The sequence below is a fragment of the Glycine soja genome, chromosome 8 (assembly GCF_004193775.1).
Source record: "Glycine soja cultivar W05 chromosome 8, ASM419377v2, whole genome shotgun sequence".
In the NCBI taxonomy this organism is placed as follows: domain Eukaryota; kingdom Viridiplantae; phylum Streptophyta; class Magnoliopsida; order Fabales; family Fabaceae; genus Glycine; species Glycine soja.
Genome location: NC_041009.1, coordinates 10,379,795 through 10,395,454, shown reverse-complemented (window position 1 = coordinate 10,395,454; position 15,660 = coordinate 10,379,795). Strand labels below are relative to the sequence as shown.

General features: G+C 34.5%; 2 protein-coding genes and 1 non-coding gene across 4 annotated transcripts; 1 reads left to right on the top strand and 2 right to left on the bottom strand.

Annotated features, from left to right (window-relative positions):
* The first annotated feature begins 356 nt into the window (after nucleotides 1-356).
* Nucleotides 357-7,856, top strand: LOC114421858 (chaperone protein dnaJ A6, chloroplastic-like). The gene is made up of 8 exons (XM_028387952.1): nucleotides 357-512; nucleotides 3,749-3,890; nucleotides 4,873-5,008; nucleotides 5,183-5,240; nucleotides 5,790-5,832; nucleotides 6,364-6,412; nucleotides 6,498-6,578; nucleotides 6,658-7,856. The coding sequence occupies exons 2-8, from the start codon at nucleotides 3,784-3,786 to the stop codon at nucleotides 7,495-7,497; spliced, it is 1,314 nt and encodes a 437-aa protein (XP_028243753.1). The 5' UTR covers nucleotides 357-512; nucleotides 3,749-3,783; the 3' UTR covers nucleotides 7,498-7,856.
* An 878-nt stretch (nucleotides 7,857-8,734) lies between these two features.
* On the bottom strand, nucleotides 8,735-8,819 carry TRNAM-CAU. The gene is given in 2 exon segments: nucleotides 8,735-8,770; nucleotides 8,782-8,819. It is a non-coding gene; the product is annotated as a tRNA-Met (tRNA).
* Nucleotides 8,820-9,988: 1,169 nt separating this feature from the next.
* Nucleotides 9,989-14,580, bottom strand: LOC114421857 (haloacid dehalogenase-like hydrolase domain-containing protein At4g39970). 2 transcript variants are annotated; one of them, XR_003668585.1, is made up of 11 exons: nucleotides 12,425-14,580; nucleotides 12,247-12,340; nucleotides 12,054-12,098; nucleotides 11,926-11,976; nucleotides 11,678-11,752; nucleotides 11,555-11,588; nucleotides 11,045-11,100; nucleotides 10,886-10,945; nucleotides 10,530-10,589; nucleotides 10,348-10,394; nucleotides 9,989-10,266 (listed from the first exon to the last, which is right to left on the bottom strand). XR_003668585.1 is itself a non-coding variant. In XM_028387951.1 (11 exons), exons 1-11 carry the CDS (start codon nucleotides 12,823-12,825, stop codon nucleotides 10,218-10,220), a joined length of 972 nt encoding a protein of 323 aa, XP_028243752.1. In that variant the 5' UTR covers nucleotides 12,826-14,570; the 3' UTR covers nucleotides 9,989-10,217. The 2 variants fall into 2 exon arrangements, 1 of the variants encoding a protein (XP_028243752.1); XM_028387951.1 differs by having other exon boundaries at nucleotides 12,425-14,570.
* Between the last annotated feature and the right edge of the window lie 1,080 nt (nucleotides 14,581-15,660).

Below are 15,660 nucleotides of genomic sequence, written 5' to 3'. Positions count from 1 at the left end.
TTAAAAATTATATTAATAATACGTATGAAATAATTGAACGAGCACAAATTTAATAAAATTGATACATTTAAACATTGCCGTCATGAACTCATGATATGTATTGTTTAAGGATCTTAAAGTAAAATTTTATGCAGTTAATTAAGTTTGTAAAATTTAAAAAAATATCTTAAAAAAACTGATAAAAGAAATTGAAAAAAATATGATAAGCTTATTGAATTTCAGTCTTTATGGTTAGAAAAAGATGAAATACAGTATTATCTTAAGAATGGAGCAAGGACAAATAGGGAAAAAGAGTTAGGGGCGAGACTGGCACATGCATTTTAATAACCACAATAAATCAAACGGCGAGGAACAAACCCAAGGCAGAAACGCAATAATATTATTAGGGTGTCCACCATCAATTCAACGAGCGAGGCAAGGCAATAGCCTCATCCTCTTCAACTCAGAGAGAGCGAAACGAAGCGTCTAAGGTTAAAAAAAACTAAAAAGGGAACCACAAATACTACCACCAGGTTTCTCTCTATCTATTCCTCACTCTAGTCTCTTCATTGCTAATTGTCTGTGACGCTTACATATTTTGATTCTTTCACTCACTTTGTTGTTGCGTAGGCTAGATTTCAGCGTTCTCGTTTCTACTCTTTATTTTAATGCACTTTGTTCTTGTGTTTGGAATTAATTTTATTTCTTATGCCATGTGATTTTCGGTGTTTTTTTGGTTTCTGGTGTATGAAACTTGAATAGTTTGCAATTCATTCCTAAGTTCACTTGGCAATTCGATAGTTTTTTTTTGCTGGTCTGGTATTTTCTTATATATATTTTTAATATCTTGTTCCTTCTTTGAACTTGCCAAACTCTTCCGTTTTTTTTTTGTATACTATAGAAGTTAGATTCAGTGTTTAACTTTATCAGGTAATTGATTTTATTTAGATATCGGTTTGCATTTGGTGGTAATTGATTTTTTCAGTGTTCGAATAGTTAGGAAATAGGTTTCATTTGATTTAGAAAATGATTTCCATCTTCGAGATCATTATAAGAAATAGGATTTGAATTGGTGCCCATTGTTGTCAATCCTGGATAGTGGCGCGTATCTGTCTATAGCGGTATTGTGTTTGGCGGGATGACAGGATATTTAAAACTATAAAGTATAAACACATCAAATGCTGGAAAATTAAACAAATTACTCAAAATTCATGAAACACACAGTTAGCAATAAAAAGTAATAGGTCTTCAAATCCGTATGGTGCACAAGTCTCCCAGGATATGACAAGTCCTTCTTGATAATAATCGGGGTAATAGATGTGACAAGTTGTTAGTGATAGTAACTCAGGCACTCAGAATCTTAAGAGAAGGAGAAGAGGAATAGAGCGGTTTGAAAAATAATGGTTAAGCCAAAAAAAGTCATAGGTCCTGTGTTTGGTTGAGAGGAAGATGTCATAATTACTGACAAGTGAGGGGGATAACAACACAAGTCAGAAGAGAAAAAGAAACAGAAGCTGCTGGCTGCAGCTGGAACAAAAAGAAGAGAAGGAGAACAAAGAGAAAGAGACCTGAGAGGTGCTTCCTGGGCTCGTAGGAGAACAAAGAGAAAGCTGAGAAAGAAAAATAGAGGGAGTGGAATGGGAGTGGGTTAATCAGAGTCCGTGTCAATGGAAACCAGAGCCTGGGTTGCAGGAAATGGAGGCTGCGAGAGGAGGGAGTGACTTTTGAGAAGAGAAGGGTGGAGTGTTTTCAGAGAAGAGAACATCATTGAGAAAGAAGAGACTTTGTTGTTGAGGGTTTTTCCTTTTCTGACAAGCCCCATTGCTGCAAAAAGACCAATTGACCAAAAGCCTGTTATCTAACCATCCCTCTACAACTCCCACATTTTAATGGTATTTTAGGTTTTCCAACATCTCTCTCCTGGTGTGGCCCTATAGCCCATCTGACCTTGGATATTGAGCTCAATGAGATTGTGACCGCTATGGCCACACCTTCAAACTGCAATGCAGCAGCCTCTGAATAGTTGGAAGCCACTGCTATAGCATGCTATTTGCAACATAGTTGGTTTCCAAATCAATTTCTGTAGTTCATTTTAATAACTTTGCTTTATCACCCTTACTTATAAATGTGAGAAAGATAAACAATTAGGGTAAAGTCATCAACTCATATAGTTAAAATTAAGAAATCAAATTGATTTGGGTGGAATTCAACATGTGCACATCTAAAAATAAAATAATTTTAAAATCAAGTTAATTCCTATTTTATAACCTTAAAACAAAAAAAAAAATCATTTACAATTCTAATCCATCCTCAAAACGTGTGCCAATCATTGTTGTTAAATGGCGGCGCCATGGCAGAATTTTTGTCAACTGCCATAGGCAATTTGTGAAGGGAGACCTGTTATGGCGGTGCCATAGTCCTCAATAGCATGTTTATATGGTGGAATTTTGACCTTCTGCCATTAATGATACTAACGCCAATGGTTTTCTCTTTCCTGCTTGTCTTTTTCACATGGTAGCATCATCTTGAGCTGTAATATGATTAAATGTCAATTTCCGTTTTGCGATGATACTCTTTATTCTGATCTTTTTTGACATGGAGATACACCTCTTCCTAAAAAGTAGAATACAAATACGGTAAGATACAACATAAAACATATTAAAAAAATCAAATACTATGCATAATTATGTTTCATCTCAATAAATATAAAAAAAAACATAAAATCATTATAAGGTATCATAAATGAAAATAGCAAATCTGCCCCTGATTGAGGGGGAAGATTTTTGTTTTTGTTCTTTTAACTAGGACCAGTCACGGCATAAGACTAGCATTTTCAATTTCTTATGATATCCTAGTCCTATATGTATCAACGCAGAAAAATAAAATAAAATATTATAGGATGTAGGCTACTGAAGTATCTTATGGTGCCTGAAGTTTATCTAATACAGATGCATATCAAACACCACTACTGCAAACTTCTTAAATTTTCTGTTCTTCCTTTCCTGGCACATACACGACACACAATGCTCAAGCATAGAGGTCTGTTGAGGCTAATGCCCACGACTAATGGCTTGAGAAGGGATGTTATTCTTCATTAGGTTATATATTCCTTCTTTTTTGATCCCCCACCCCCACATGAGGGTGGTTGTAAATTTAGTTTTAAGGTTGTTGGTTTATTGTATTTCTCGCCTATTTAGAATTTCTACACACTATAAATGTAAGAATATTCGAGCCCTGGTGCAGCGGTAAAGTTGTGCCTTGGTGACTTGTTGGTCATGGGTTCAAATCCGGAAACAGCCTCTTTGCATATGCAAGGGTAAGGCTGCGTACAATATCCCTCCCCCATACTTTCGCATAGCGAAGAGCCTCTGGGCAATGGGGTACGCTAGTTTTTTATTCTTTTTCAGAATGGATCTGATATTGATCAATATTCAAAAGCAGTGAACAGCTGCTGATGACAACTCAAGAGGGGGAAAATTCAACTTCTGTAGATATACAACTAGTTCTTAATAGTATAAAAAAATTAATTCTATTTTTTAAATTTACTTCTGTAATTTGTGAAATCTTGTGGTCAAAAAGATTTTTCATTGTCTCAAGGTTTTTTTCCTTACAAGTCTTACATCATATGCTCATTGTGTGGCATTGCATCCTGAACAGTTGAATTATAGTTCCCCTCAAGTTGCATGCTAAATCTATTTTTTGTTTGCTTCTGTTTAGATGGTGTCCTACCATGCTAGCATATTAAATTTCAGTATACAATTTTTTTCAGCTAGCAGAAGTTCAGCAACGAAGGTCATATATTAGATGGCAATAACACCTTTTAGTAGTACATCTGCTGCACAATGGGGAATTCATCCTCAGCTGTTACTAAGATCCAGTATCACGGGCAAGGTTGCATCATCCAGCCACAAGTGAGTTCTATGTTTGAATATTTGTTTTGTAGAATGGTAGTAGAAAAGGTGTGCCATTAATAACAATTTATGAGTCAGTTATTGCATATAAAAACAATAGGTCTGTGGTTTGCAGCCCCAAAAATCGTTTTTATGATTCATGTTGATGCACTACATTGCACCATGGGAAGGAATATATTACTTTTTAACATTGTTTTCTCTACCATATCGATCAACAGTGATATGTAATCTTAAGTTGGGTGTAATTTGTGATTTTGTTACTTTAATTGTCATTTACAGTTATTTTGTTGTTTGGATATGTTCTGAATTTCTCAGAAACTGGGGAATGCTTTCAGTCCTATCTGTCTTTGAGTATTGCTAGATTTAGAGGGAGAGGAAGAAAGAGAAAGTGAGAGAAAATAATCTAGAGAGAATTTAGAGAAGGGTAATGCTTTCTTGTTCTACTTGAGTACATAGTGTATGCAAGACATCCATATATATAGGCTTTTAATAGACTTGGTGGAGATTTTTTCCTAGGTTAATACTAATCATAGTTATCAATCTCAAATAGCCGCATGTAGTGGCTAGCATTGAAAATGGGGGATGACTGTTATTTTAAATATTATAATACAAACTAAATAGTTTATACTACACATATAAATACTCAAAAACAAAATTAAAACCCAAAATTAAAGAAATGCATGATAAATACATAATCACCAATTCACCATCAATCTAGGAGCAAAACATAGTAATGAAGTCAAAAAATGAAAGATGATGGTGAAATTAATAGGAAAAAGATAATAAGTTAGATAGAAACTAATAGAATGTGAAACGGAAAGTTTAAAGGTAGAAGAAAGAATGGAACACAAGAAAAAATAGTACCATTATTTCCAACAAATATTAATATTCTTTAGCATCCTACACTGCAGTTATACTAAAAATTTTCAGCCCAGTTCATTGTGCTGGATTTTGTAATTTCTTTAAGTCACCTTCCTTGCAGTTCTACTGGCAGGGTAAGTTTTATGGCTGCAACAAGTTCAAGCTTTTTTTCTCAAGATTCCACACTACTCAATGTGGGTGCACCCCAAACTTTTAATCATCGCAAGGGATCAAGGTTAATTGTTAGAGCAAATGCTGTAAGTTTAAAATGCACTCTTCAGCAGTGATGAGTTCCTTTTGTGAGCATGTGTTTTAAATATGTGATTGTACTTTGTGAAAGGATGCCTCATTGCCTCTTATTTCAACTGTATAAAGCCCATGTGAATTATTCAATATATTACTCTGAATATCCTTTATTTGTCAACATGCAGGATTATTATTCTGTCCTTGGGGTTTCAAGAAATGCTAGTAAATCTGAAATTAAGAGTGGTATTTTCTATTTGTTCCCTTATCTGCTACATGATAATACCTCCATTATTAATTTATTATAAGTTGAAATGTTTGAATACAGTGTATTGATTTGCTAATAGCCTGTTTTTTCGTAGCCATCTCTATGTAATCAAAATAATTATCACAGTAACTTTAGTCTGTTGACTGTTAATGATTACACAATTTTTTTTTTACTCTTTCTGCTTCCTTTGACCCTTGAGAAATAAAAATAATTTTACTCTAGGTGTGTAGGTGCATATATATATAAAGCATTATGTCTAAGTGTTTATTAACACATCAAATAGTTGACTTCACCTTGTGAGTTAAGGTTTTTGCTGTTTTTTATATAACTCATCACAATTGTATCAGTGAAGTATGTCTCAGTTTTCTCTTTTCCATCTAATACCTAAACTTGAACAATTGTGATTGAGAAACTGTCATTAATCAGAATCTGCATATTATTTGCTTGGTTGTGCATATTATGTATTGTGATTAGTGACCTAGTGTGTGTGTCAGCAATATCAAAGCTCTTTACTTTTGATATTTCAGCATATCGGAAGCTTGCCCGGAATTATCATCCAGATGTCAACAAGTGAGTTAATTTTTTTTGCCTGATTTCACATATTGGACTTCGTCTTTTTATGATTCATTCCTTTCCCTTGTCCTCCCTCCCCCCCAGCCTGGTTGTTAAAAAAAACTACTGCTGTGGCCAACATGGCTTCGCTATCTCAGATTATGATGGTTGTTGCTTGTCTTGGGAGTTTCATTCACATATTTTGAACATTGGTGGATAATGCTTTCGCTTTCTTTGTTCATTATTGTTTCTTAATATTTTATATAGTAAACAATAATGCTTATTTTGTTACTGTAATTTGCATATATAGTAATTTACTGGCAAGCAAAATGACAATGTTTGTTCAAATTCTGGGGGTGGGGGAGGACTTAAGTTACAAAAAATGCAATTCAAATTGAGCTTCATTTTTCAAACATTTTTAAAATATAAAAACAGCTGAAATTGAGAAAAATAAGCTGTCTCAAACACAATTTTGCTAGTTGCATAATTTTCTGGTATTTTATGACTTGCTTATCATTAAACCATTGTCTGTATTTTCTTGTGTTGCAGAGAACCTGGTGCTGAACAAAAATTTAAGGAAATTAGCAATGCCTATGAGGTAAAACTACAGATTATTAAACTCAGCTTGCCCTTATGCATATGTTTAACAATAATTCCTCTTCTGTGAATAAATTCCACCACAGGTGTTATCAGATGATGAGAAACGATCCATATATGACAGGTTTGGAGAGGCTGGGCTTAAAGGTTCTGCAATGGGGATGGGGGTAAGTTACCTCTGATGGTGATGTATAATTTTATTTTGTTTTTTGTTTCTCAACGAATGATTTCTCTCTGTTATGCCAGGATTTCAGCAATCCATTTGATCTGTTTGAATCACTGTTTGAGGGCATGAATCGTGGCGCAGGTTCCAGAGGTTCTTGGAATGGAGCAATTGATGGTGAAGATGAGTATTACAGTCTTGTTTTGAACTTTAAAGAAGCAGTTTTTGGCATAGAAAAAGAGATAGAGATAAGCCGATTAGAGAGCTGTGGAACTTGCAATGGTTCAGGGGCTAAACCAGGGACTACACCATCCAGATGTAGCACTTGTGGAGGTCAAGGCCGGGTTGTCTCATCAACAAGAACTCCATTAGGCATCTTCCAGCAGTCAATGACATGCTCTTCATGCAATGGGACTGGAGAAATTTCAACACCTTGCAATACATGTTCTGGGGATGGTCGGGTAAGGAAATCAAAACGGATAAGTCTGAAGGTTCCAGCTGGTGTGGACTCTGGTAGTCGTCTAAGGGTCCGGAATGAGGGGAATGCTGGAAGGAAAGGTGGTTCCCCTGGTGACCTCTTTGTAGTTATTGAGGTTATCCCAGATCCCATCCTTAAACGTGATGACACCAACATTTTATACACCTGCAAGGTTTCGTATATTGATGCAATCCTGGGGACTACAATTAAGGTTCCTACTGTAGATGGAACGGTCGATTTGAAAATTCCTGCTGGGACACAACCGAACACAACACTTGTTATGGCTAAGAAAGGTGTTCCCTTCCTGAATAAAGACAATATGAGGGGTGATCAATTGGTTCGTGTGCAAGTTGAAATCCCTAAAAGACTGAGCAATGATGAGAGAAAGCTTATTGAAGAACTTGCTGATTTAAGCAAAGGCAAAACTGCCACCGGTAGGAGATAATATTTTGTTGGAACCTGTGTATCTATCCAAATATTTTTACTTCTGCAAATATTCTTCTTTCTCAGATGCATCATTCTTTATTACACATTTACTGAGGACAACTTAACACCTATTGTACTCTGGGAGGGGATTAAATTGTGTTGGGGGAGGTTGTTTATTTGTCCTTGGAAACAGGCGGAGATGAAGAGCTTTCTTCGTTGGAACTTATACTCTTTTTGCAATTTATTTTGGGGTGGGGTGATATTGAATTATGCTTTAGGTTCAATGCCATCTTTATTTTCAAAAATTAGATGCTCTGGGAACAAACCAAATAATCATTATTTAATCCCATATATCGAAAGATTATATATTCCTTGTTACCAGACATGCACAGTTGGAAGTTGAGACAGTGGCATATGTTGAGGGATGCTCTTATTGACCGTAGGTGACAACGTTTTTTTTTTTTTTTTTCTTTATTGGAACAGGTCTAGATTGATACTTGTTCTCGGCACGAGGCCACAATTGACTAGATTGAAATTTAAAAGGTGAATACTGTATTGGATAAATAAAATGTCAAAATTTGGGAGAATTAGTGTAAGTCGCAATTGTATCATAAGTTCAAAACTATATTTAGATTGTTACTACTCCGTACTAAGTGTGTGTTTGTGTTCGCGTCTTCTTTGACACAACGGAAAAGCAACAACCTTGTTGCTTCAGCATTTTTGCAATGAATGTGTAATTTTCACGTTCAACGTAGGTGAAAGTGAAATGAGTATCCAAAATCAACCTAAATGGTTAAAGATCTATATACCTTTCGCCTTTTATACCTGTACAGGAAAAGAGCAATGTTAATATAACGTTTAACAAATTTTTTTTCTCTGCACCGAATTTTAAAAGAATTTATTAATATTCTTAGTTGCACTTTCAGTTTGTTATCATACTTTTTAGGACTTTTAACTTGGGTCCCTCTCTCCATTTTCCTTTTTTTTTTTTTATAAAGGCTCCATTTTCCATCTGATAATTAACAGTAGACTAATAGATTTGTTGACACTACATAAAACAAAAAATGTTTCACCCAATTTTATGGTTTAAATATACTAAAAAAATATGAAGATAAAATGGGTTCGAAACTTCGAATTTTCCTACGACCATATTGTTAAAATGAGGCAGGAAGGAGGATGACCAGACCCAACTCTCATGAGCACGGGAACGAGTTCAGGGGAAAGAACAAAAATGAAATCTACACAGTGAAAAAAATTGGGGTGAGAGAGGCTCGAACTCTCGACCTCAGGATCACTCAGAAGCTATGAGACCTACGCGCTAGCCAACTGCGCCACCACCCCATTATGATAGTGAAGTCCTTAAGCACTATTAGAATAGATACTACGCTGTCCATTGTAAGAACATGTTTAGAAATGAAGTTTAGAATAAATAGTATTATTTTGTTGGAGTAAATACTTCAGCTCACGATTAAAATTCCTTTCAAATATAACTGTTTTCTCCTTGTTAAATTTTCTTCCTAAAGCTAAAGAGTTTAGTTTTTTTCCTATCAAGTAAAGAATTTAATGATCATGTATTTATATTATAACTATCATTTAATTATAAATCATTGTTGATATTTTTTATAAGATATTTATTATAAAAATGAACTAACTTATCATGAATGAGAATTGTGATTGATCTGTGTTTTTTATGTTTACCATCACCATTAAAGACTCATAATCATTCTAGTCACAATTATCATTATTATTAGTATTATGACCATTATTGTCATTATGGCTGTCATTATCACAAATCTATTGTCAATGTTATTATGTTCTATTATGTTCTTCTCTAGGGATAACCAAGTAGACTCAGATCCTACCGGTATATGCAAATCGGAGTAAGTAATTAGCTGTTTATTGAGATTAGAAATGAGGGTGAGTATTTACCCATATTTTATAGGAATGAGATACTATAATATTCGTCTTGTCCTGTCATATATATTATATATTAATGTAAGTAATGTTATCCTGAGGTTGGAGGTCTCATAACTTCTGAGTTATCCTGAGGTCGAGAGTTTGAGCCTCTCTCACTCCAATTTTTTTGACATATTATTATAAATAACTATTATGATTGTTTTAATTTTAAATACATTTTCGAATAAAACAACTTTTTTTCTTTATAAAAATATAGACTCTTCAAGCAACCTTTCTCCATTGCAATGCTAAAATTCAACATATCAGTCCTTCCATTAATTAACCATGACAAATTCATCAGTAGCAACCTAAGAAAATATGAACGAATATCACAAAAGGAGACATGGATACAATCACAAGAACCGTTGATGTCATTCTTCTGTTTGGTTATTAGATGATTGAGAGACCGAAAGACACTTACATTTAGAACCCATTAAAATTTAGGGTGAACATTCATATTAAGTTCTTTGCAGATTTTTTCTTCCTTTCTTATTTTTATGGCGAAAAAAACTTATCCTAACTAAAATATCGCAATTTTCTGGCAAGCATTCCAATTTAATGAGAAAAACACTAACAGTAGATTATGATCTTTACTACATCTTGCAAAGAATTGTTGTTACATTTTAACTTGCACGTATACATCATCGGCAGTCAATTAATATATGAAAAAAAAAGTTATTTTAGAGAGAGATCTTAAACATCAAATATGTCAATCCATTTTCCCGATAGAAACCACTGCAGGGCAGCTAAAATAGCAACATTTCCAAGGCACAAGCAAATCTTCTATTTAGCAGCTACAACATCTTGAAGTAGTAATTCCAAATCTTTCAATCTGCATGATGGTTCACACAATTTTACTAGCTGAGTAAATGAAGAAAATCTAATACCTTCAGTTGCTAGCATTGCATTATACCTTACGTTACTCAAGTCAGGGTAGATTGCTATGGCTTCTTTGAAATCCTACATTAGATCCAAAATATAATCCAGGTACATCATCGTGCAGCCAGTTTAAGTGGATAGTAATTCCCCTTCATGTCCAATATCAAATTAATTGGCATTTTCTTGTTGAATTTATTTGAAAGTTAACTGCCTCACCTGTTCTGCTGTGGAAGGTGTGTAGGTAACCACGCATGACATCCCTGCTTGTGTTGCTGCCTATAGAGGTTAATTTAGATCAGATGATAGTTTTTAGCATTTTTGTTAGTTAAATAACCTGATTAAATGTAATTTGACGAATTAAGGAACAAAATGAAGATTCAGTAATTGAAATTTCATGTCTAGGCTCATCATTTGATATTGTCATGTCTAATAACACAGACAATTCCTCGCCCTAAGACTTTCTAACCCGAGCTCATCTAGTCTGTTTTCTTCTCTTCTTAAACAGCATATACCATATAATTAGATTGGTTATATCTCAAAATATAGAAAATAGAAAACACTAGAATATATACCTGCAATCCAATAACACTATCCTCTACAACCAAGCAGTCTTTCTCTGATATACCTAGCTTCTGCAATGCTCATGTAAGTTATGCTCACTCTGTTAGTGCATACAAGAAATTTTAGAAATCCATGTTTCAAAGTTTTTGATCATATTGTCATAATAAAACCTTGGAAGCTGTCACGTATATTGATGGGTCAGGCTTCTTTTCCTTCACATCATCACCTGGAAGTTTAAATAAATGGACAGATAGGAAGCTATAAGATTGACTTAATGGTTGAAGGGAATAGGGAGAGGGGGAGGTTGCGGATTCAAATCCCTCCTACTAACAACTAACATTTACCGATAAAAAAAATAAAAAATAAATGGACAGATAGATTTAAACTTATATACCCAAAGTACTGCCACATAAAAAAATTAATAAAATTTACAAGCAGAGTGGTGGATGTTATCAACTAGGAAAAGTGGAAAACCTTTTTTACACATGTATAATAGAACTAATGTTATGAGAATGTATTATCCAATTTTCTTATAGGATGAAAAAATAAACATAGATGCAAATTAATTTTGACTTTTGATGCTTCAGCAGGCGCTGCAGCATGGTGTAAGTTTTGTTCCACAATACTTGAGCAGGAAACATATGTCTCAAATGTTACATGGCCAATAAAAGGATATGTACCAGCAAGGAAGCAATCAAGGCCTTGAAAGCGCTCCTACAACAGAGAAAATAACTCGGTAGAGTGCAAATTAATAAATAAATTTGTACTCCCAATAGTGAGAATATTTAAGAAAATAGGCTTACAATTCCTATAAGGTTTTCAAGACAGAGAATAACTGAACTTTTAGTTGCTGCTGAGCAAACAGCTAGCTTTTTCCCCTGCAAGAACAATTGGGCAAAAAATGACAAACTTGAAAGATAAAAAGATAATATCCCTAACCAACAGCTCAGATTGAAAGCATCCCATCAGAAGCAAAGCAAGTAATACATCAGGTAATCAAACTGAAACAAGAGATCAGTACAGAGCTAGAACACATATATCGTTATCTTACTGCATCTCTAGCCTCATCCATCAATCTCAGAACTCCAGGTCTGGGTTTTACCTGTGCCAAAATGTACGAGTATTTAACAATTCAGATACCAATTTCACAGTATAGGAAATATATAGAAGTCCACTCACAGTTCCTGACTTGATTATTTCTTTGTATCTCTCAGTCTTCCAATCCTACATGATCAATACAAGAACATCATATTACAAATGAGATGACAATTGAAAGGGTCTTCACTGGTTAAACATCAAAATATGTCATTCATTCATGCATGCATAAATTTGATTTTCCCTCTCCAAATAGTAAGAAGACATAAATAAACACCTGAAGAGTGTCAATCAACTTGGCCCGATCCTCATCATTAGTCGGAGGCGTCTGGAACAACGTGGACGTAGGCCACCCATGTTCCTTAAAGTACCTTAAAAAACACAACACGATAAGTAAGTAAACTCCAACAGCAAAACATAAAGATAAACAAAAAAAAGAAAAGAGAGCAGAGAACCATCGCATTTTGGGTTTGCCTCCACCAATGAGGTTCTGGAGTTCGTCGTAGAATTGAACGTCCCAATTGAGTGGGCCCGGAGAAGAAGAAGAAGGGCAGCGAACGTTGAAGTGAACAAAGGCATCGTTGTAGGCCTGGCGATGCAGGTGCTCAGACTCGAGGATCACGCCATCGCAGTCGAATATGAGAGCCTGAAGCGAATTTGAGGTGGAAGCAGAAGCTGAGACGGAGAAGGAGCGGTGCTTGGAAGAGAATAACTTTATTCTAGGACATGGAAACCGGTGTTGATAGGAGTAGGAGGTGGTGGAGGTGGTGGTGGTGGTGGAGAGGCTGAGAGTCAGAGCGAGTGTAGAAGAAGCCATGTCAACAAGTCCCACACCGCTAACCGTTCTTCGCCACATCCATCGCTCTTTCTATTCTATTTTGTGTGGCTGTGCATTATCATGTCTCACTCTCACTCTTTCTTCACACCTTCTAATCTCTATTCCTGTTTTCTCTTACCATGTCTCTGTCACTAATCACTCTTTCGTACAGCTAGTTTTATTTTTTTTCTTCGAAAAAGAAAATAGTGCAAAGGGTGTATTAATGCTTTGAAATTAATTTGAGTTAAATTAAACATGACCTGAAATTATGTATATTTGAAAACAAAATTACAATGTAGTATTTGTTAAATTTATAATTAAAATCATAAAAAAAACTTTGAAAATATATTTTACTGTTTTTAAAACAAAGTGCCCCATTCTTTACCGGTCTCCAAATTTTCTAGCCAAACATTCCTAGCCCATTCTGTTTTTATTGATTGAGTACTAGGCCACCAGTTCCTTCATCCCTACTCAAAAATAGAAAAAAGAATTTTCATGCTAGAGTGTAGACAGGAAAAAAAAATAGATTTATTGTAAGCTTGCCATTTGACGTAAATCATTTGTTCACAATTTATTCCTGATCAAAAGTTCAGAAGTCCTACATTCCTTTTGGCAAATGGAAGTATAAATATTTCCCACTCTACACATCTTGTACATTATTCAAATTCTCATCACTAACTCCACATAAAAACAAATTTATCACTACATAACAGCAAATTATCTCCAAGTTCCATTCTTCAATGAATCATTTTGCAAGATCTTTACCTGATTCCTCATCAACTTTCTTCTGCATTTTCCTCTCCTTGCAATCAGAAAAGTAAATCATGCACGACAGCCATTTCAGGGTATTTAACACAGCGAGGAGCCCAATTTGTACAAATATCCCATACCCTCCTTTATAGCATCCAAGGGAGACACATGACAACCTTAAACAAAGTCCCAAAGCAAAGAAAACAAGCATCACAAGTAGTCCTCTCTTCTGATTACCTCTGCTGAGGTAATACGAAACTCGCAAAGCCCCAATACCATATATACCATCCACAACTGATATCACAAAACTCATATTCCAAATAGCACTCCATTCCAAATACACCTTCAACAGCTTTACAAAACCTAAAAAACAAATTACTGCAAAAAATATGTAGTATCCTAAATCCCTGAAGAGCACATAACAGTTACCTGCCATCCATGGGAATGCAATCAAAAGGCAAGTTGACCAAAAGAGCATATACAAAGAAGTGATAAATGTGCCTTTCATTATTGATATGTCAATGGATCTTTTAAACATATCCATGACACTCATGTTATTCTCTTCTGAGTACAGCTTTGAAGCTGAATCCATAGTTACAACTGCCGAGCAGAGCTCTAGAACATGAAGAGGCACCAAGTAAATGAATCCAAGTAGAATCAAAACAGGCAAATAATCCTTACTAAAACTTTTATCAGGCAAATAGTTCTTACGAAAACTTCTACTAGGAATGTTTGTGCCGTAATCATAAATTACATCAAGTTCATAGGCATGATTTCTTTCGTTAAAAGGTAGAAGTGAAAAAATTTCCGGGGTCTCAACGATAGTTTGCTGGAACAAAATTTCAAAGTAAAGCATGACAAAAAAGAAAGGAAGGGAATTGAGAAAGGTGAAGATAATGAAGTTGATATTGCTGACATAGAATGTTACAGCTTCCTTGAGGATATCCAAGACCCCCAGCTTCTGCTTAACTTGCTTGCTTTCACTCTCCATATTCAACCCTAACTTTGATATTTCTAATTGAACCCCTCATGCTCCTTGCATATTCTCATTATAAATAAAACTTTTCACTAGACTCTACTTTCCTCGAAATACACCGTTTGCAGAAGACTTGGACTTCATTATTATGACTTGAATAATCTCATTATCTATTTTGTGACTTGAATAGTCGTTTTTTATTTATTTGAATAATCGTTTTAAATTTAAATGAAAGAACTCTTTTTTCAACACCTTTGTCAACCATACTTAATTTGTCGGTGCCTAATATTTTTGTGTCATGAAATAGTAGTTTTTCTTTTTTTAAAAAAAAGAAGCTATTTCAAGAGCAAGTTGTTAGGTTTTAGCAATATATTTTGTAATTTTTTTTATCTTATTACTTATTTTATCTAATGGTCTTTTTTTCATGTTCTCTTCCTATTTCTCTTTTTGTATTTGTTACGAAAATTTATGCGAGGAGTATTGTTATCCACTTATCATTTCTTCAACATCGTTGAAATCCATTAACTTTAACTTTGCTGCTTTCACTCTCCATATTCAACGCTAATTAACTTTAATATTTCTAACTGATCCCCTCATGCTCACTGCATATTAAATAGATCTTTTCACTTGACTCTACTTTCCTGGAAATGCATCGTTTGCAGAAGACTTTGACTTCAGACCTTATCTATTTTAGACCTAAATAATCGTTTTTACTTTCTTTTTTTTAATTAAAATGAAGTGACTCTTTATTCTCAACACCTTTGCCAGCCATATATTTGTGACATGAAATAGTAATTTTTTTATCTATTTAAGAGCAAGTTATTTATACAATAAGTTTTTGCAATAGAACTTAATTTTAATTAACTTATATAAAAAATATTTCATTTGCATTTTTAATTTAATTTGTTTTCTTTTACTCAGAATACTTAATTAGTTATTGAGAAGTTTATATAAGTTGACTCAATTTCAATGTACAAAGGAAAGTGTTAGGAACCTTGTATAGGAAGTTAGGAACGGGAGGGGACAACGATTCTTTCCTATACCCAACGTTACAAAGATGCCATGGTCATATCTTCCAACAAACAATTTGAATTGACCTATAATCATCAACTTTGCAACTTAACCGACCATTAGATGTCTTCTACAAT